Source organism: Dioscorea cayenensis, chromosome 12 (assembly GCF_009730915.1).
Source record: "Dioscorea cayenensis subsp. rotundata cultivar TDr96_F1 chromosome 12, TDr96_F1_v2_PseudoChromosome.rev07_lg8_w22 25.fasta, whole genome shotgun sequence".
Classification (NCBI taxonomy): Eukaryota; Viridiplantae; Streptophyta; class Magnoliopsida; order Dioscoreales; family Dioscoreaceae; genus Dioscorea; species Dioscorea cayenensis.
In genome coordinates this window covers 21,921,863-21,942,702 of record NC_052482.1, presented here as the reverse complement: position 1 = coordinate 21,942,702, position 20,840 = coordinate 21,921,863, and the positions used below count along the sequence as shown (strand labels likewise).

Sequence of the window (20,840 nt, the reverse complement as noted above, 5' to 3'; positions counted from 1 at the left end):
ACGCCCTGCAGGGCTGGAAAAAGCACCCAATAAGGCCGTAAAAGTGCTTGGTTTGTCCCTCCACGCCTGCGGAGCCCCTCAGACTCATCAAATTCATGCTTAACCCGACTTCTTTTGAAGCTTTATTTGCGTGTATGACACCAAGGACCGAAAAAAACTTGTTCAAATGCTTGAATTTCATACGGTTAACCTTGGATGAGAAGATTATTTTTGGCACACCGGCAACACCGTAAGACGACGCTGATGCTTGAGGCGTCCCCACTCATGATTCTTTAGTTTTCTTTTACTTTTTGTTTTTCATTTTATAGTTTTTTTCTTTATTTTTAATTTTATTTATTTTTTTGTTTGTTTTTTTAGACTTTAGTTAACTTTTGTGTTTTTGTTTTTGTTTGTAGCGAGTTTGTGCTTCATGTGTTTACCTATAAAAACTCGTACATCTTTTTCTTTTTTTGTTGAGCTTCACCGAACCCCCTTATATACGTGCAGATGGCCTTGAGAGTGATGTTGATGGTGTTTTTAGTCATAGACACGATCATGTGCGTTGTCCCATGGTTGTGTGAGCTTCACAACCCATACAACAAGCCCATGAGTTAGACTTCACCAAACGATTAATGAAAAGTTCGTGGGAGTATTGTTTTTAATTGCATTCCCACACACATTATGCTTCCATTGTTATTATTTTTTTATTGTGTTGCATGCGTACATTGAGGACAATGTACATCTTAAGTGTGGGGGAGGGTTCACCTTATACATGACCTTTTACTTGTGTTTTTCATGAGCATGCTCTTGTTGCCAATGAAGGTTCACCTTAGGGTTAAGAGTTTAATTCTTAGTTTTTTTGGAGGTTATAAACATGGATTTTATCATGCTCTAGTTTTTCATCCAATTTTCATTGAATATTTTTTTGTCCGATTGCTCTTTGTGCACTTCTCTCACTCATTAGACCTATGAAGACTCTAGTTCATTATGTTTGGGACTTTAGTATGCTAGTTTTATTTATAATCAGAGAAATGGAAATTGTTTGTTGTTTGTACATAGGGTGTGGAAAAAGCTACCACCCATGATGTATGTAGCTACTCTCATAAGTCGGATACTTGTTATGCCCCTAATGAGAGAAAGAGCTATCTCATGGGATGTGTGAAAGCTACCACCCTTGGTAGAAAGAGCTACCACCGAAAAGTGTGAAAGCCACCCGGGAGGCATCTTGGGAAAGGGCTACCTTAGAGGATTGTGTGAAGCTACTACCTATTCTTTTTTTGTTCATAAATAAGTCCCGCTTTTAATAAGAACTTGGTAGTGGACATAGTGTTGACATGAGTTGAGTTTTTTTCACACACACACGCATTCGGATTTTTATCATATTCATTTTTTTGATTGGATTGTTTGCTAGAGCATTGATTGTTTTTTTGTCTAGTGTTTTATTTTTCTCCATAACTTTTAGAATTTCATTCTTGTACCTTCTTGGTGAACCTAAGGCCAATCACTTCTCTTTTATTCCCATGAGTTTAATGTTTAATTTTGCTTGAGGGCAAGCAAAGGTTTAAGTGTGGGGGAGTTTGATAAGTGCTTGAGTGAACATGTTTTTATGCATGTTTTACATACATTGAGCATCATATTTTATACGGTTTATGTCTCATTTCGTGTATTGGGTGTTCTTTTATGCATATAGGTTGTGAAGGCATTGGGATTTCAAAAGGGAGCGAAGATAGGCTATCATGGCATAATATTGGGAGTTCTTGTACAAATCAAGTTGGAAGACACAAGAGGAGTTCTTTTATGAGGAGATGTGTGCCAACTTCCATAGTTTTGCAAGCCAAGTTATTAATGGAAGGGCACAAAGGCAGCCATGTCTCCACATTCCTCCTCTTTGTAAAGATTTCAAGACCTTTCAAGACGCATTGATGAAGGAAAAGCCGTATAGCCTACCATATGATCGTGTGCCCGATCGTGTGGCCTTAAGAGGAGATTGTTTATCATCGCGTTTGTGGAAATCATCAGTAGCGAAAGTGTCAGAGCGTAATCATCAGACGAATCATCGTAGCAGTATCATCGCTCACGCGCCCGCTGAAATCCCGCGCGACCGCTGGGGAAATTCCTCGCAGCTCACGCGGCGCGTGGAAAATCCACGCGGGCGCGTGAGGGCACGTGATGACGCGATCTAAGGCCTATAACAGCCGCTTTTGCCCTATTCTTTCTTATCTTTGTGCGGCTCTTGAGGGGTGAGACGGCTAGGGTTTGGAGAGGAGGTCTTTTGCGGCTTTGGAGGCGCTTCGTCACCAACTTTGATCGATTCCTCCTCCGCCATAGCATCAAGGAAGCCACCGTGAACCTAGCTCGGAGTGGGTCCTTCAAGACGTCAAGCTCTCCATCAAGGCCATCGCTCATACATAAGGGGTTTATTTCTATGGTTTTTAATGTACTTTCATTCATTGATGGTGTGTTTTTGTATGTTGCTCCATGGAGGGCTAAAAACCCTAGAGGGTATTTGGGCTTGTGAACCCTAGGATTCTCATCTTTTGTGGATTTGCTTTTGTGTTTCTATTTAATCCGAGTTTGATTAAGTTTCATTCTTGATTGTTTAATGCTTGCTTGCCTTATTGATCTTATGGTTATTTGGTTTGCATGATTTGTTGCCTTGGTGGGAGAGAGATCTCCATTAGGGTTAGAACCTCAAGATTGAAGAGGGTTGAGAGGGTGAATCATGAGATAGTGAAGTATCCCCTTTCCCTCCGATTGGTGTATTCTATCTCCATTCCCTAAGCTCTATGCAACCATATTTGGTGGGAGGCGTGAGATTGCTCGATTTCTCCGCCGGGACCTTGTAGGGGGTTAGGATCCTTCGCCGGGAATTAGGGTTGGATCAATCTTTAGGAATTGGATACACAGTTTGGAATCCCTAGAGTGCTTTTCCGGTCATATGTGGTGTGAGGTGTTGAGATTGAGCGATTTCTCCACCGGGACCTCGTAGGGGACTAGTATCGGTGATCTAGAGATAGACCCGATTATGTTTGGATTTCCACGACTTAACTTACTCATCATAGAAACACTTTGCTTATCCGGTACCTAATACCTGAATCCTAGGGGAGCAATGCCCGAATACCCCCACTTTTTATCGATTGAGATTCTTCCTCCATTTTACTCTTGCATATTTGTCTCCGGTGTTCATCTCTTCGACATTAGATCACCACACTATCCCATTATCATTAGGCTAGATAGCGGAGAAGAAGTTAGTACTAGTAGCCCCTGTTCCTGTGGATTCGACTACCCGACTCACCGGGTATTTATTACTTCGACACCCGTGCACTTGCGGTACACACACGCATATTCGGACGTGTCAGAGTGCGAGGTTGAGAGATTGTTCAATTTCTCCTCCGGGACATGGTATAGGGTTAGGTATGGTTGACCTTAGATTTGGGACTATGTATTAAAAGGATCTCCATAACTCATTAATGCATTAGTTAGGAAGCATAATAGAGGGTTTTTGCACTTGAAACGATTGTCCTAGGCGGATCAATATCCGAGTACCCCATTTATATCAATTGCCTTACCTCTCCTTTACTTGTGCTCTCTCTCTTGTCTCTTTTACTTTTGTTTAAATTATATCTTGTCACACAAATCACTATTTATATTTCACTTAGTTAAGAAATAATTTAAGTATTTTTACTCCCTACTCCCTATGGATACGATACCCACTCACCTGGGATTTTATTACTTTCGACAAATCCCGTGCACTTGTGGGACATACGCAAGGGGCGTTGTCACCATCATCATATGATCTTCTACCTTCTTTGTTAGGGTTTCCACTCCATCATTCACAACGATCTTTGCCTTCCTTTTTCTCTTCGTATGTCTTCAATGATGCCTTCCTCGCTACTCAAATCTTCTACCTTCGCCACCCTCAAAATGAAACAACATTCTATAGATTTTTTTAAATTTTTTTTTGGTGAACTTTTTTATTCTAACTATGGGTTTTTTTGTACTAACACAAATCTAGGTCAAGGCCAGTAGTTATCTTCCAGATCTATTATAGGTCTTCATCACTAATTGTTCCTCCTTTGCTCATAGTCCCCAAATTGGTTCCTATCCTCCGATGTGAGTTCTCATCCTAATATTTCCAAGTTTTTGTAGTTTGTACAATGATTTTTGGGTGTCTTTCTTGGTATTTGGTTTGTTTAACGATTTCCAGTTTATCTTTCCTAATATATGGTTTGTATAACGATATCTCCAAGCTTTCTGTTTGTTGTTGCTTTAGTGTTTCCATGTTGTTTGTTTTCATCTTTGTGACTCTTTTAATCAGTCCTTACCCTACCGCCAATGCATCCATGTCTTGATTTTTTTGCCTATGTGTTTTACCTTTTGTTTATCGGCCATGCCATTTACAAGCCGAGCCCTTCTTTTGATGGCAGTTTCGATTTTTTTCTTAGTTTCTTGTTTGTAATATGTCAATAACCAAGTGTAAGTTGCAGATCTTCAAGAATCTATTTCATCCATGATGTATTTCTCTAATTTTTTTGGTAGTTCTTGATAGTGTTTATATGTTGTTCATCGATGGTTTTTTTAAATTTGCTTTCTTACAATAGGTTTGGTTGTGCTTTATTTGTTGTTTACATGTTGAATTCTTTGTAGTTTTTTTTTTATTTCTTGCCTTTTGTGTTCTTGGTTGTTTCCTTGGAGTATTTTACAATCATGTGTTTCTTTTGCATATGTTTCTTGGTTGTTTGCTTGGAGTATTCCTTGTTTTCTATTGACCACACTCTACACCAGTTTTTGGTCTTATCTATCAACAGATTCTGTTATTTATGGTTTGTATTTTGTTTTCTTCCTCTATTTTTTTCTTATTGTGTTTTTTGGTGGATCTATTTGCTTTTATGTCTATTTGCACAAACTATGTTATCACCTACAATTGATGTGTAAGTTACTTACCATGTTCATTCTATCAACATGTTCAGTTGCGGGACAAGTTCATTTAATCTAATGCACATCTGATTTTGAACTTTTTTTCCTCTTAATGTATGCATGTTTGATATTGAATTGTTTTTTCACTCTTACTGCATGCATGTCTGATGTTGAATTATTTTCCCCCTCTTTTATGCATGTCTAACTTTGAATATTTTTTTCTCGTAATGTCTCTCTTGCATTGGCAGTTTGCAAGTTGTATGTTTTATATGTCCTCCTTTATCTATGCGATCAGATTTTATCTAATTGTTTGTATTACCTTAAACTTAGTGGTGTCAAACGGGCCGGCCCGGGCCCGGCATGGTCCGGGCCCACAACGGCCCATGCACTATGCGTGCTTTCGGTGGCCCGAGCACGTCGGGCCCGCACGGTTGCACTCAAGGTCGGCCCCAAAGACGTGGCTCGACCCAGTTTATATTATATTTATATTTTTTTATTTTTAAACCCAAAAAAATATAAAAAAAGTTACCCTAAAATTGCTAAAAAATATAAAAAAATCCTAAAATTCAAAAATATAGAACTAAAAGCCTTATTGACTAAAACAACAAAACATATACCAAAAATTTTTTTTTTTAAAAAAAAAGAAAAAACTTACATTTGGTGTGCAGGGCCATGTTTGCCCGAAACGGGCTGCAAACCCCTAGCCCAGCACGGCCCGGGGTTTGGGCCGTGCCTGGCCCGAGCACGGTACTGTAGCACCGTGCTTGGGCCAAGCACGACCCAACTCGTGCTGAGCCATGCCGGGCCCGGGCCGGCACGGCCCGTTTGACACCCCTACTTAATCTAGTGCATGAGCAAGTTTTGAACATTATTTTTTGTCACTTATTTTTCCTTTGATGAATATATATTCATGAGCTATTTGCTGCCTTTTTTGTTGTCTGCTATTACATGATATGCATTTGCTTATCTTTCTTTTACCTGAGTTATGGTGCATAATCATATACTGTATGATCCTATATTTTCTTATTTCTTGTATTATTTTCCATGCACATGTCTTTTGTGAAACGTACACTCATTTTTTAGCTGCCCAATGTGATGCATACTCTTATATTCTTTATCTTTACATTTTCTTATTTAGTTAAATTATGCCCTTTTGTGGTATGCTTTACTAGTTTTTATATTGTTTTTCATGAGTTTTTTTTACCAAGTTCGATTTGTATATCAATGATGTTGTTGTTTGCCATGTGTATGCCATTGTTTGGTACCTTACCATGTGTTGCTTATTTGATCAACAAAGCATTGACTGGTGCTTTGCATAACTTGAACATCCTAATAGGCGTATATAGTTTGATTGTATTGCACCCAATTAACACATCTAATTAATTTAGTCTTAATCCATTCCTTCATTATGTAGATGGATAGTTGGGCACTTAGTGAGTGTGTGAGGCTATTGGCTACTGCGTTCACCACTATTGTTGTCATTATTGTGTATCTAGTTAAGGAAATGCATGTTACTAGGCCAGGAAGAAGTAAGGAACCATGTTTCATGACCTAATTGGGAAAAGGCATATGGAACGCATTCTTAGGGTGTGGACAAGATTATTGCGTAAGCTATCTTAGAATGAGTGTAGGACCTTTCTTACATCTGTCTTCTATCTTTCTTGACACGTACCTCCTTGTAGGTAATAAATTGTGTCGGTCAAGGAACAATTAGCCATCTTTTTGTATATAGTTGGCCAAAATATCAAGAATAGGACCATGGGAGTTGAGTTCCTACAATCATGGTAAACCATTAATTAGTTGATATTTTAACAATGCTTTCGAGTTATATGTGCCATCTGCGATGATTTTGTTCAACCCCCAGAGGTACTTGCCATCCTGAAATAGAGACAAACCTGAATTGGTACCTTTTTTCAAAGTAAGTGTGTAATTAACCATATATTAAATTTTTATTAGTGGAAATTAAAAAATTCCTACATGTCAATTTTCTTTTATTTTTATTTTTTTGCCATGAGGATTGTGTCGGCCTATTGGACCAGAAGCATATTGACACGTCTATCCCTCTTAATGAAATACCATTGTTTTGTGCCTAAAATGGGTCCAACATAAAATGTCCTCACTGTGGTGAACCCCGATTTGTAGGTCACCTATGTGTTGGTAGGTTGTGATGGTTCAACAAATGACTTCACCATGTTAAAAAAATGTATTATCGTGGCCACAACCCGATTGGTTGAAGGTGATATAAGGTAGGTAAAGTATAGAATTTTAATAGCTTAACAACTAAAATCAACATTTTTTTAACCTATGTCATGTAATGTAGGGAAATACTATATGGTAGACACTGGGTACACCACTATGAATGGTTTCATAGCATCATATCGAGGCGTTAGGTACCACCTAAAAGAACATAGTGGAAGGCCACCAACAAACCCAAAAGAATTGTTCAATCTCCGGCACTCAATGTTGTGCTCTTGAGTTGAGTGTGCTTTTGGCATATTGAAAAACCGTTTTAAGATTCTAACCTCTCATCCATTTTTCCCATTTAGGACTCACGTTAAGCTTGTTCTCAGGTGTTTCATCATTCATAACTATATTGCAGGTGTTGACTTGGGTGATAAGATATTGCTTGAAGCAAGCACAAGAAAGATGAACATATTAGCACATCGCAAACCCGAATACAACCAGAGCAGCAAGAGGAAAATAGGCAATGGGTGGAGTTGAGGGACAAGATTGCAAATGACATGTGGAATTGCTACAATGGCTTTGTGACAAGCTATTTTGTTTTATAGAATTGTATTGCTGAGTTTTTTTTCTTTCATTAACTCTATTTTTCTTTGGCGTAGGTTGCATGTTTGGGATTTTTTTTCTCTTGAATGCTTGTTTTCCTTATTGCATATGCCATGACATGTCCCTTGACTGAATTAATTTGTTATTTTTCCAATTGTTGGATTTTCCCACTTGCTACTAGTTTTTCTTTATAGTTGGCTTGATGTTTTTTTGATTTCTTAATGATTTAATTGTTAATTTCACATTATATGCCATATATGTTTAATTGTTTGACCTAAAATGCTAATTTATTTAATGCAAATGGCATTGTTTCCATTTGCATGAATTAGTGCTCAGAGTGTTCCTTTTATTATTGCTTTTGTTTCATTCATGTGAGTCAGTTTGCAAACTCTACTAAAGCTGAGTGTTTTTTTTTTAAATTTCTATCTAGAAAACTATTGAATTTTTTCATTTGGCTTTGTTTTTTTCCCATTGTTTGGAGTATGTTAGTCATGTCCCTATGCATACAACTATGATTTGTTTTTTCGATACAATGGCAAGCCAAATGGAGGATGCTGATCATGTAAGCGACAAGGTCTCTTCAAGGTCAACCTCAAGCAAGCGTGGGACACCTAACAAGAGATGGAAAGCTGAATATGATAATTTCTTGATTCCACTCCTTGTGGAACAAGCTAGATAGGGACTCAAGTGTGATATATCTTTCAAACGAGCAGCGTTTTTCTATGCTGCCGTACATGTTAACTCTAGGTTCAATACAATGTTCACTGTTGAGAACGTGGAGAATCACTACAGCACATTGAAAATACGTTATGCTGAAATTAAAAAAGCAAAAGATCCGAGTAATGCAGGGTGGGATAATGGCACGAAGACTATTATGCTTGACCTTGTTGTAGCTTTCACATACACAGAGGTAATTAGTGTTTTTATTTTGAAATTCTTGTGAGCTTTTATCATTAAATATTTCGTCATACAATTTTTCTTACAATTATGTGTTTTATTTCAGGCCCACCATGTAATGAGGTCCTTCATCAACAAACCAATTGACAATTATGAAACTTAAGGATTATTTATGGTGATGACTATGCAATAGGCTATTATGCAACATCTATGTTTGCTGAATTTGGGGAACCATTGGAAAATGAAGACAATTAACTTGATAATGCCGACTCAGCACCACCAGACCAGGGCAGCAATGAGGAGTGCTATGGGAATTCTACCCCACCAGTTGTTAGTAGTCCAGCGACTTCGTCCACCCCAAGTACACAATGTTCAAACTTCAAATAGGGGCCCAAAAAATACTAGCATGATGGGTGACCTCCTCATTGTCATGGGTGAGATGGTTGATGCAATCAAGAATCCAACCTATTAGACTGAATCTTTATATGCAAAGGTCATGAAGGTTGAGGGGTTTGATGAGCAGGTGCTCATTGATGTTTTCGACTATCTTTAGCTATGTGGGGGTAAATCCAGGGGATTTATAGCCATGAAAATGGCCTTGCTCATGGATTGGATTGAAAAATACCTGTTCTAGATGGAGTGAACCATCCTCCCCCACCAATGATCGACAGTCAGTGTTGTTGGCCATTTAACTGGACCTAATCATCTATCTTTTTGTTGTTTGCTGCATCTCTGCACCTCATGCATCTTTTGATTGTTGTTATCATGTTGACTGATTGCTATATGGGCATATCTTGGCATGTTATCTACATTAGCATTATTTGCATCCTGACTGGTGTCATATTTTACGCATCTATTTTCTGCAAGTTCCATTCATGTAGCTACTGCAATGTTTATCAGTATGTGGGCTTATCAGTTTTTATATGTGCTTGTTGTTGTGGATGTTATGCAGTTATTCTGACATGATCATTATTGTTTTTTGTTTTTGTTTTTGTGTTTTGTCTCAGGTGATGTAGGTATGGTGATGATGAGTACAAGGGTTATGACAATGCACAAAGGCTAGTAGCCTCAATGAAACCCACAAGCAATTGGGGTTGCACTAGCGGGGCAAAACGAGGGGCCGCCAACGCCTCTTTTGCAGCCATATTGTGCCCCAATGCGGCTTATAGAGGCTAACCCCACAATAGAATGAATTTTGCTATGGACATCTTTGTTGTTTATAGGTTTATGATTTTCACAGTTTTTCATACTTTATTGATTTTTTTTCCTTGTGATTGTTGTGTCCTTGGTTTTTGGTTGAATTGATTCTTTCATCTTGTAGTATGAATGGTTCTTTATTAGGCAATGTTGACGTTCAGTGTGGTAAAGTTTTGTAGCTTTGTTGTGCATTATTTATATGTAATGTGTTAGTTGTCTGTGTGTGTGTGTTTTTATTATTTTTTTTTTTTTATGCTGGTGACAAGTGAGGCGAGGCAATCAAGAGGCATCTATGCCACTATTGTAGCCCAGTGGTATGTGTTCTTTTGTCTATTTTAAATGGTTTTTGTAAAATTGTCCAACATTGAAAAAATGTGAGGGAATGCCGATGAAAGTGCTACATTGTCACCCTTGTGATTTGAACCACTTCAATAAGACTGAGCTATTATTGTCACTTGCAAGAGACATGTAAGTCTTTATTGGTTTTGCAAATCTTGAAACGTGTATTTGTTTCAAATGTACCCATTACTTTGCAAGTTGTTTTAGCTGATTTCTATTTGCAATTTCCAAGTTCTTATGCCTTGCTCATGGCCACTATAATATGTTATTTATGATGATGTCCCCTTTACTTGTATGTTTTTACAACAATATATTTTTTTTCATCTTTATGATGTTGTTCTTGTAGGCTTGTGTGGAAGATTGCTGTTGTTGGATGATACATATGTTGATTTCAGTCAGTATATTCAAATGATGTCAAGCCATGAAGTTATTGTAAATGTGTGTGTGTTTTTTTACTTATATGAAAGTTTCACAACACGTGAATAGAAAATTCTGAGCAGTTTGATATGACATTTTGTATAACGATGAGACATTGTAAATTATATGTATGATATTTGGTTAAAAATGTAAATAAAATTTAATCTTTTTTTCTTCTGATTGTGAGTTTAAGTATGTTTTACACATGTTTTTTTAGCCTACATCCTCAGCTGAAGCTGTAAAGGCAATCCTTGCATCATTTGTGACTCTCATAATATATCATCAAAGATTAGTAGGATAATGTTTGAGAACAAAGGGAGAAGGGACACAACCTTTAATGGTTAAAAAAAAGGGGGAAAACCATAACTTTAACTCAATTGAAAATGTCATTTTGTTGTCATGAAGTTTAATTCTCAGTCATGATTAAGCAAATTCTTTTTTTTTTTCCAATTTAATTAGGTATTTATGTAATTTTGTGTCATACTTTGAATCAAACAAAACAAGCAAATAAATATTAATTTGATAGCTTTAAAAATATTATATTTTCATACAAATATCATTAAAAAGAAATATTTAATAAAATAAACAAAACATAACTAAACTAATTTAAACTGAAAGAAATTAATAAATTAATTTAACAATATTAACATTTTAATATCATACTTAAACCATTCCACCAATGATTGAGATAATCTCACCTACATCGAAATGGTGACTATAACTCTTTATTGATACTCTCAAACTCTAAAAACTACTAAAGTCACATGTTTTTAGATTCTCATTTCCACAGAGGAAGTGATAACTGAATTGTCACCTCTCCTTTCAACTAAATATATAAAGATTAGGTATTTTTAATTGAATCCCTCCATTGTCTGGAATGTTGTTTTCAGACTTTCCACCACTTCCACTTCCAAACTAAACGGACCCAAAACCTCAAGATATGCACGAGCAATCTCGGGATCTGTGCACTTAACGACCCGTTATGACAAGAGCCCTCGTTTCGAACTCTCATTTACACAAAACCCTAGATTAGAACCATATGCTTTCTCCCTATTCCCGCTTTCCCACACCCAATTTCGCACAAAATCCAGCACTCCTCACTCGCCTCCAACTGGAATCCGTGCAATTTCCCCTTTCCGAGCGCTTTTGATTGATCTTCCCGTTGTTCCTGTTGCCCTAGATCGAGTTTCTCTTCGGAGAAGATGATGTATGGCGAGCAGCATCAGGCACAGCAGCATCAGCCGCAGCAGCATCAGCCGCAGCAGCAACAGCAGCAACAGCAGCCGCAGCAGCATCAGCAGGGTGTGGATTTCCACAGGCCCGGACTAGTTCGGCAGCCCTCCGCGTCTTCTACGAATCTCCCCCAGGACCATCCTCACCACCATCCCCATCCTAATCCTAATCCTAATCCTAATCCTCATCCTCATCCGCAAGCTCATCCTCACCCTCATCAGCAAACTCACCCTTATCCTCACCCTCACCCTCACCCTCACCCTCACCCTCATCCTCCTCCTTATGACTGTAAGTGATTGCCAATCATTTTTTTTTTGTTCCGTTTTCTTTTGCTCTGTTTTAGGGTTCATTTGTTTATTTACTTGCATAACTTGTGAACATGGAGTATTTGGAATTGGTTAAGCTATCTTGTGTTTGTTTCAATGCATAATTTGAATGTGAAGGGCTTGTTTCAATTTTTATCAAATATATTTATTCATTTATTTTTTCTTGTGGTTATTCATCTCCTGAATTTGGTTTTGGTTAGTATTCTTTTGGAGAATAGATTTGTTCTCAGCATTCAAGTAAGTTTTAGAAAGTAAAAATATTGCATTTTGGAAATCATCTTTGTATCCTCATGCTCACTTCACTCTCACCCTCACCCTTCACCCTAATCCTCTGCCTCCTCCTAATGACTGTAGTTGCATCTTTTGTTTGAACTGATTTCCAATCCTCATTTGTTTTGCGTGCTTTAACTCTGTTTTAATGTCCAGTTTTATTGTTTGAATTGTTTGGGAAGGACTTCTGAACAAGGAGTATTCATTATTGATTAAAAGCTATGTAGTTGCTACTTTGATTCATGTTTTGACTATGAAGAGCTTGCCTCAATTTTATAAATTTTAATTTTATTATTATTATATTTACTCATGGTTGTTCACCTGAATTTGTTTTAGTTGGTGTTCTATTGGAGAATGTTTTTGTTTTCAGTATTCATATAAGTTTAGGAAAGTTAAATATTGCATTTAAAATTAATATATTGCATTTTGGGTAACATCTTTGTATGCTTAATGTTAAAAGAATTATATACTGAGAAAAATCTTATTCATGTTAAACATCACCTTTTGGCAGCTTTGGCAGGGTTTGATTAATTTTGATAAATCATTCAAAATATTGCAAATTTTGTGAAACCGTGGTTGAATAAATGTCTTGAAAGTTTTCTGCTGACAGATAATTCAATTAGTCTACGTTCACGATAAATATTAGCTGCCAATACTGCATTCTTAGACATAAAATAATGATCTTGTGCAAGCAAATTTAGCCTTGGAAAAAGTTTTGATCATAGTGTCACATTTCATGCCCACAATTCAAGTGCTTTCCTGGTTATCACATCATATATATATTTTTTTTCTGAATATATGTCCTTGTAAATGCATAGATCCTGTTAAAGCATAGGTTGGAATGGAGAAATGCATTTAGACTCATGCCATCATCTTATTTCTTTCAAACACAGACCCTTAGTGAGAAATTTCTCTTGAACATCTAGATGTTTTGCGGTTTTATATGGTTTTAGTGTTTAAAAGACAACTGTATGAAAGAGGTAATGGTTCAGAATTGGATGTGTGTTAAAACCAGAGGACAGGAAAGAATGTCATTTGAGATCAAACACATGTAAAATCAACTAATGTGGATATGTGTAATGAAGAATAAAGTTTTTTGAACTGTCTCTTTTTGCTGATTGACATACTGTTTTTGTCTCCATTTTTATAGAGCCATTATTTTTTTTTTAATGCTAATGAAATGCTGATAGTTACCAACATTCATGTGTGGTTCAGCTTATGGTGACAGTTTTGCTGCCAAAAGAATTCGGAAGCTTGTCCAGCGACGAGCCGTTGATTATACCTGTACTGCTGTTCGGTATTTGCAGGTCCTGTAACATGGTTATGCTTTTCTTAATGTATACTTTTGTTTTATAATCCATTATTTTAAACTCGAAGAATTATTGAATGTCATTTTCTATGTTTTCTCATGAATGAGTGTTTCTGGGCCTTTACTTATCATTTGAAAGTGTAGCTCTATGGTTGCAAATATCATGTCTATGAAAAATTGCAAAAGTTACAGTTTGTATCAACGATATAATTGCCCCCAACTAGACTTAAATTGTGATACCATAATTAAGAATATAAATATCATGAAAAATTTCCTTCATAAATGTCTTAAATTATCGATAATATTAAAGATGGTTGAACTCTAACTTTTGCTCCATGACCCTTGTGGTTATGCATGCTGTTGAAGTCCATTTGGTTGATCATAATGATTGCAACTAATACTTCCTCCTCATATTCATCTACTGATGTCATCAAGTAATTGTAATTATAATTACGCCATCAAGTAAGACATAGGAAGGTTTTAGTTCCCATTATAAATTTTGGGGTTTCTATACACTACAAAACCATATGAATGGCCGTACTTAGGGGCCATTTGCTTCGCCATCGTGTGAAAATGCCACACTGTAATTTAAAAATATTACCGCCCTTGGAATTGTAGCACTTGTTGATGGTCATTAGAAAATCCCAATGGTGAAATATTACCAAGAAACGCATTAATGACATTTCCTCCAAAACAAGTGTTTATCTTGGATTACCGAGTGATAATAATCAGGGCAAAAAGTTTTGAACAATTTTATCCTGATAATGTTATGTAAAATGATCGAGAGTTAATTGCCCCTTCACTCAAAATTAAAATTATTAACGTCCTTTTGAATATACATTTTGTTATTTGCTTTATTCATATTTTAATAATTATCTGTATTGACTATGTTACAGTTGATGTATATTAATTTTGGTTTATACTTTTTAATTATATTTCATCTGAAAATTTTGTTCCATTTCTATTTTAAGTTTGCCGAAAAGTTTAACTTCGAGATATTTTGGGAATTTTGGCACTTTACCACACCTTTACTAATGAGAAGAAGTGATGAAATATTGAGTTCCCAACCAAAAGTGACCATAGTAAATTACTACAACGTTCCTATGTATATAGCATACCACACCTCATTACTGTGGGAATTTCATTATTGTTGTAAAACATTAAACCTACTATCCAAATAGGCCATTAATTCTCTTGATTACCATTCTTTGATGGTGAAGAATGAAGAATGAATAATCACTGTGACAATTTCATCAAGGAAAAGAAAAGCTAAAACAAAAAAAAATCAAACAAAAGAGTATACAGCAAAAAGAAAATGACAATAAACTAGTTGGTGTAAATCAGGTTCCAGTGATGACTAATCATTTATGCTCCACCATCCATGCTCACTTCCTTGTTATGATCTCTCATGCCATCAAGAGTGTTACTCCGATATACATGGAAGTTTACATATTTGAGAACGACATGTTTGATCGTGTACGTTTCCATAGTGATTTTATTCTATTTTACTTTATTCCTCATGGGTTTTCATGCAGAAAAGTACCAAATTTCTTCTCTTTGCCCCCTCTATTTTCTTATTGGTTTTATCTATTCTTTTGCTATCTTTTTAAACTCTCTATATATTTTTTTTGTTACCTTTTTTTAGATCTTCTTGAATCTTCTTTATCTTTTTAAAAGTTTCATGAATCTTTATTGTGCATTTTTATAACTTGATTTTATAAATCTTATCTTTTTTAAGTTTGCATCTCGATCCCATGTAGATCTCTTATTAATTTGGTACTTTTCTGCATAAAAATATGAAAAATGTTTTCTTGTGAGTATTGAAATATACATATGTATATATATATATATATATTCTTTTGTGTGATTTAGAATGCATCCATATAATGCTTGCCGTAATACTTTAGAATATGTATACATATGTGACATGGCCCTGTTCTCAATGTTCACTAAATTTATATTTTAAATGTTGGATGCATTTAGATACTAGATACCCATATCAATGTACTGAACATTGACCATTCAACATCACTCTCTGTTCTCTTGCTTTATGCCTCAGTCCTCTTACTGCACGTCTTTTCTCTTTCGAACTTTGTCTTGCAACGCGCTTCCTGTGATGTACGCTAGTTCCAACTGCCAACAGTTTGGCTATCCAGTCCATGCTGGTTATGAAGGCAGAGCCCTTCTTTAGGGCATGTATTAGCTGATTTATCCTTTGCATCATGTTAGTTGTTTCTTCTGTTTGATCTTTATCTCGCTTCTTAATGCACTGAAAGTACAGGCCTTGTGCTAGAGCAAAATCTATACTGTGATTACAATTCCTTTCGTAATATTTGTGATGGTTGTTTCTCTGCTTCAACATTTGACCCAGCTCCTTTGAGATAATTACCAGTCTACCATCTTTTCTCCTAACTTTATTCTTATCATGGGAATACTACTGTAGTTGCTGCGCTTTATTGGGCCACTCTTCTACTCATTTAAGAATCCAAAATAAAGGTTAAGTGCTAATAGTTGTAACATTGAGACTAACAAGTTACAAGATTAAACTTTATGTTCATGTAGGCCCTTAAATTTTTTCTTTGTCTATTAGTAAGAGGGTTTTCTGTAATTTACTTCCCCATGTTGTTATATTTCACATCCATAGGGTTTAATGTGTGAAGATATGTATCCTTATGTAATAGATGTGGGATGTGGTATCTTCAATTACCTTTTTTTTTTTCTTTTTTTGTTGTGTGCTTGCAGCACTAGCTTCTGCTTGCTTCAGAATAAACAGTTAATGCATGCCTTGTTATGTAATGGTTCTAGCTCGTCATGGATTTACCCCATTATCTTAGTTACTTAATCATAGTTGCATCTATATCTTATTTTTGGATATTGCTTCTGAAAGTTGTGATGCAGAATATGAATTAATTAGTTTACAAGCTATGTTCATGACTTGCAGGCTCGTACGTGGCAGCGGGATACAGGGGACAGAACTATGTTGCAACCTACTTTGGCTGCAGTTTTAGATGTTAGTTTAGTTGATTTCTTGTGGCATGCTTTTTTGTATGCTTTGGTTTCTCACATGTATATTCGTAAATTAATATAAATATGTTACTTCAAATAGTTTGATAGTTCGATGTAAATAGGTTGATTTTCTGTATATGCATATTTCAATACTCTCTGTGAATTTATTTGCATGTGCAATTTTGAAGTTGCTTTTGGGTGCAGATGTTACCAACAGTTGCATATGCTGACAATCCTTCAACAAGTTATGCTGCAAAATTTGTGCATGCATCTACGAACAAAAATAGATGTTCGATTAATCGAGTTTTGGTGAGTCAAATAAAATTTATTTTTGTATTTTTGTGAGTGCTATTTTCTGCTGCTTGGAAACCTTGAATCAGATTGTCTAATCAATTTCAGTTTTGATACACCATTCCCTGTCTTATTGTTGAAGCTTGCAACGCAAAATATAAGTGCTGTGAAAAAATAAGTGTCTTTGCTTGTAGGAATAGCGCGCACGTGCGTGCGCACATATGCCTGTTTATCAGATATCATCACCTAGATTTTGTGAGCTATGACATTGGTTGCAAGTGCTCTCTGTTATTATTATTATTTATCTTGAGCACTCAACTTTCACCTTTTTTCCAGGATATAGACTTTTTGTTGATATCGACTTGATGCACTCTGCACTTTGCACTGTATTGTTATTTCACAGCACTGGATTTTTTTTTATTGGCTGATGAATTATGGGGAAAGAAGAACCAAACACAATATGTTCATGTGCTCAATAGCGACTTTTTGGGGACTCTGAATACTTGTCTGCTGTGGCAAATGTAACATCTCATTTATCTTGAACACATGAATGATATTTTACATTTCACTTCAACCTTGAACTACGGGCAGGTCATCTGTGATACTTTTTGCTGTCAAGAAGAATTGTTTGCTGTTCTTTTTCATATGATAAATATTTGAATATGGTCTGATTTTTTCTCAAGTAGGAGGCAATTATGAGGTTATTCTGGAATCTGATTTGTTATTGTTATTATATGAATATATATTCTTCTGATTGAAGGTTGATATGAACTGGGCCCATTTAGATTGGCTAAAAAATTTTTAAAATTGCTTTTCCTAGAAGTGTTTTTCAATATGTAGAAGCAGTTTTCTGTGTGGACGTAGTATTTGATATACACTTCTGGTGTTGCATAATTTGTTTGGATGAAAAATATAGAAATGCATTTGTAGACATGAGGACTTTCTTAAGGATGTAAGTTCCGATCTTTTTGGATGGTTGATGTGTAGGTCACAACTTGCTTCTCGTCTCAAATCTATTACTTTTTAAGAGTTCTTTTCTTTTGAAAAGTCTATCTTTAATCATGCGAATAGAGGTGCAATTTGGATGTCTTTGCCTTTTTTAATTTCTTCCGAATTCTCATCTTATTATTCCTTTGAGTATATTGTCCCATGCTGATACATCTTTTCTATAACCTCACCTTTTCTGGCTCTTGATTTCTATTCTTGTTTTTGACATGCTAATAATAATCTCATTCTTATTTCTGGGAAATGTTATGCGAGTTTCTTGGTTTTGTTTGTTTATTGGAAATGTCCATTCTTATGAAACACAAGAACCAACCTTACTTTCCATTTTGGGGATCCAATCTTCCTCCACATACTTGTTCTGAAAATGATCAATTGTGTACTCTCTAGTGTTTGTAATTTCATGTTTACTCTTGCAAGAATCTGTATTTGTGCACTTATTCTCAAAAGTAGTTTAGGATTTAATAGTTCACAAAGATCTTCACATTTTTTAGTTTACTCTTCAGCTTATACTGATTTTGTTGCCAATGCATGTCTTTTTTGTTAACAATGTAGTGGTCTTGCTGTTCTCTTTAAGTTTGATAGAGAAGCCTTTTTGCATCTTAACTTGACTAATTTTATGCAAAACCTAGACTCGAAGGAGATGAAAAATCCATTTTTCGTCTGCTAATCTGGTCTTTCATTATCTCTTTGATAACTCTATGTAGATGTTATTGCCTTTTATTGAAGATACTTACCCTTTTCTTCCAATAAAATACTTATGTTTGGTTTTCTTTACGACCTGCAATTTGTACTTAACAGATTTCTTTTGCTTATGACTTTTTTGTTATTTTGTGAAGTGGACCCCTACAGGGCGTCGCCTTATTACTGGATCGCAAAGTGGTGAGTTTACTCTATGGAATGGGCAGTCTTTTAACTTTGAAATGATTCTTCAGGTATGCTATCAAATTTGTAGTCTTATGCTGTTCCTTTGAATTCAATGAAATGCAGTGGAGCTGTTTTACGAACTTCTTGTTATGTAGGCTCATGATCAGGCAATTAGGTCCATGGTTTGGAGCTATAATGAATCTTGGATGGTCACTGGAGATGATGGAGGTGCAATAAAGTATGCCATGATAAAACCCTTAGTCATGCCACTTCACATTGTTATTTTTGTTTTACACTTGACTTCTATTGTTCTAATCTCTTGGATACCTGTTTTTTATCAACTTCTTGTAGGTATTGGCAGAACAACATGAATAATGTGAAGGTAAACAAATCTGCACACAAAGAATCAGTTCGTGACCTAAGGTATGTTATTCTGTATTTTACTTAAAAAAGGAAAAGATGTTTGATTTGTGGATGTCTTGGTTTTTCTTTATTTTTTTTTATTTACAGAATTTGAAATCCTAGTTATTTACATTGACATGTCTTTTAACAGTTTCTGTAGGACAGATTTAAAATTTTGTTCATGCTCAGATGACACTACAGTTAAGGTGTGGGATTTTGCGAGGTGCCAAGAAGAAAAATCACTGACTGGTAATTGCTGCTTGTTTTTACGACATATCATTTATTAATCTGGATAACCTTTGTCTTGGAGCTCAGTTTGATAATCTTAGTAAATTGAAGCAGTATAGGTTCTCAAAGAGTTTATTTAATTGAATTTAATGCTTGGTTAAGTGCTGTTAATGTATTTTTGAATATTGCGTGTGCTAGGATGGTTTGCTAACCTTTTTGTTGGCATTATTAATTATGCATCTAGGGAAATGAATACAACACTTTGACATGCAGTTGAAAGCAAATCCCTTCTGTAAATTTGAGTGCTGCTTTTAGATGGTGTTAAGAAAGGGAAAAAACCCTGTTCCAAGTGGGCTGGCTGGAGGTTTCTTGTAAATATTCTAGAGACTGTTAGTTGATTATATCAAGGATGAGAATATGTGTGTTCAAATTGATTGAGTCTGCTGTTTACATAACCAAGAAATCATTTGAATCCTTAATGTGGCATCAATATGTAAAAATAAAATGTAAAACATAAAAAATAAAAATTTTGTTGGGTTCCTATAAATCTTATTTGGATGCTAGACTCTTGAAACAAAATAAACTTAGGAATAACCTAATACATTATCCATTGCTGAGGTTATATTCCGAACTTGCCTTGAATTTTTTGCTAGTATTCCTATGTTTGGAGCTAGACTGATCCTACTGAAGTTGCTCTATTATAAATTTGAAGTAGTGAATATGGTTTTACTTGTTATCAGCTATATGAAAATATTTTCCAAGGCAGACTCGCAGTTATTTCTGTACAGATGATGATTTATAATTTTGTAGGGTTGGGGAACAATTTTGTGCCCTTCTAGCGATTGCCAGTGACATGTCTTTGATCATCAATCTAGTCTGGTTTTTGAAAATTTCCTTTACCTTTTCCTTTATTAGCTAAGATCCTAAATCTTCTTGATGTGTGCTTCAGTGTAACTTCAAGGTCTACGTGGCGCTAAAAATAACCAATTTTAGGCATGTCTTCGCATCTATCCTCTTCCAACCTGCTTATTTCCACTTGCAACTTTTCCCAAATTGATAACTCATTTCCTCCCAGACAAATTTTTATCTAAAATTCAAACAAGAGACTTTGTTGATTCCTCGGCTCCCTTCATATTTTATTTCGTCTCATATTTCTGATATTTCTTGTGCATACCATTCACTCATTCATGCTTATTCTATCCCATTTTTTGTTTCTTCAAAGCTTGCTACAATGCAAGCTCTATTTGCATTTTGAAATGAATGGTATCTTGAAAACTTTTGAGATATTATTGATCAATGCAAGTGTAAGCTTTATATTAAATACTAATTTAGTGAAGCTAAGGCATTAAGATGGTAGCAATACGTAACTGAAA

At 35.7% G+C, this 20,840-nt stretch overlaps 1 protein-coding gene across 1 annotated transcript; it reads left to right on the top strand.

Moving 5' to 3' along the window:
* Positions 1-11,562: 11,562 nt before the first annotated feature.
* On the top strand, positions 11,563-20,794 carry LOC120273082 (flowering time control protein FY-like). Its single transcript, XM_039279728.1, has 9 exons — positions 11,563-12,054; positions 13,578-13,669; positions 16,613-16,681; positions 16,882-16,986; positions 18,810-18,905; positions 18,993-19,075; positions 19,189-19,260; positions 19,391-19,488; positions 19,712-20,794. Exons 1-9 carry the CDS (start codon positions 11,736-11,738, stop codon positions 19,717-19,719), a joined length of 942 nt encoding a protein of 313 aa, XP_039135662.1. The 5' UTR covers positions 11,563-11,735; the 3' UTR covers positions 19,720-20,794.
* The last annotated feature ends 46 nt before the right edge of the window (positions 20,795-20,840 follow it).

Coding starts and splice junctions, on each gene's coding strand:
- LOC120273082 (XM_039279728.1), top strand. CDS start 11,736: ATGATGTATGGCGAGCAGCATCAGGCACAGCAGCATCAGCCGCAGCAG. Junction 12,055..13,577: donor TCATCCTCCTCCTTATGACT/GTAAGTGATTGC, acceptor TGTGTGGTTCAG/CTTATGGTGACAGTTTTGCT. Junction 16,682..16,881: donor CTTTGGCTGCAGTTTTAGAT/GTTAGTTTAGTT, acceptor TTTTGGGTGCAG/ATGTTACCAACAGTTGCATA.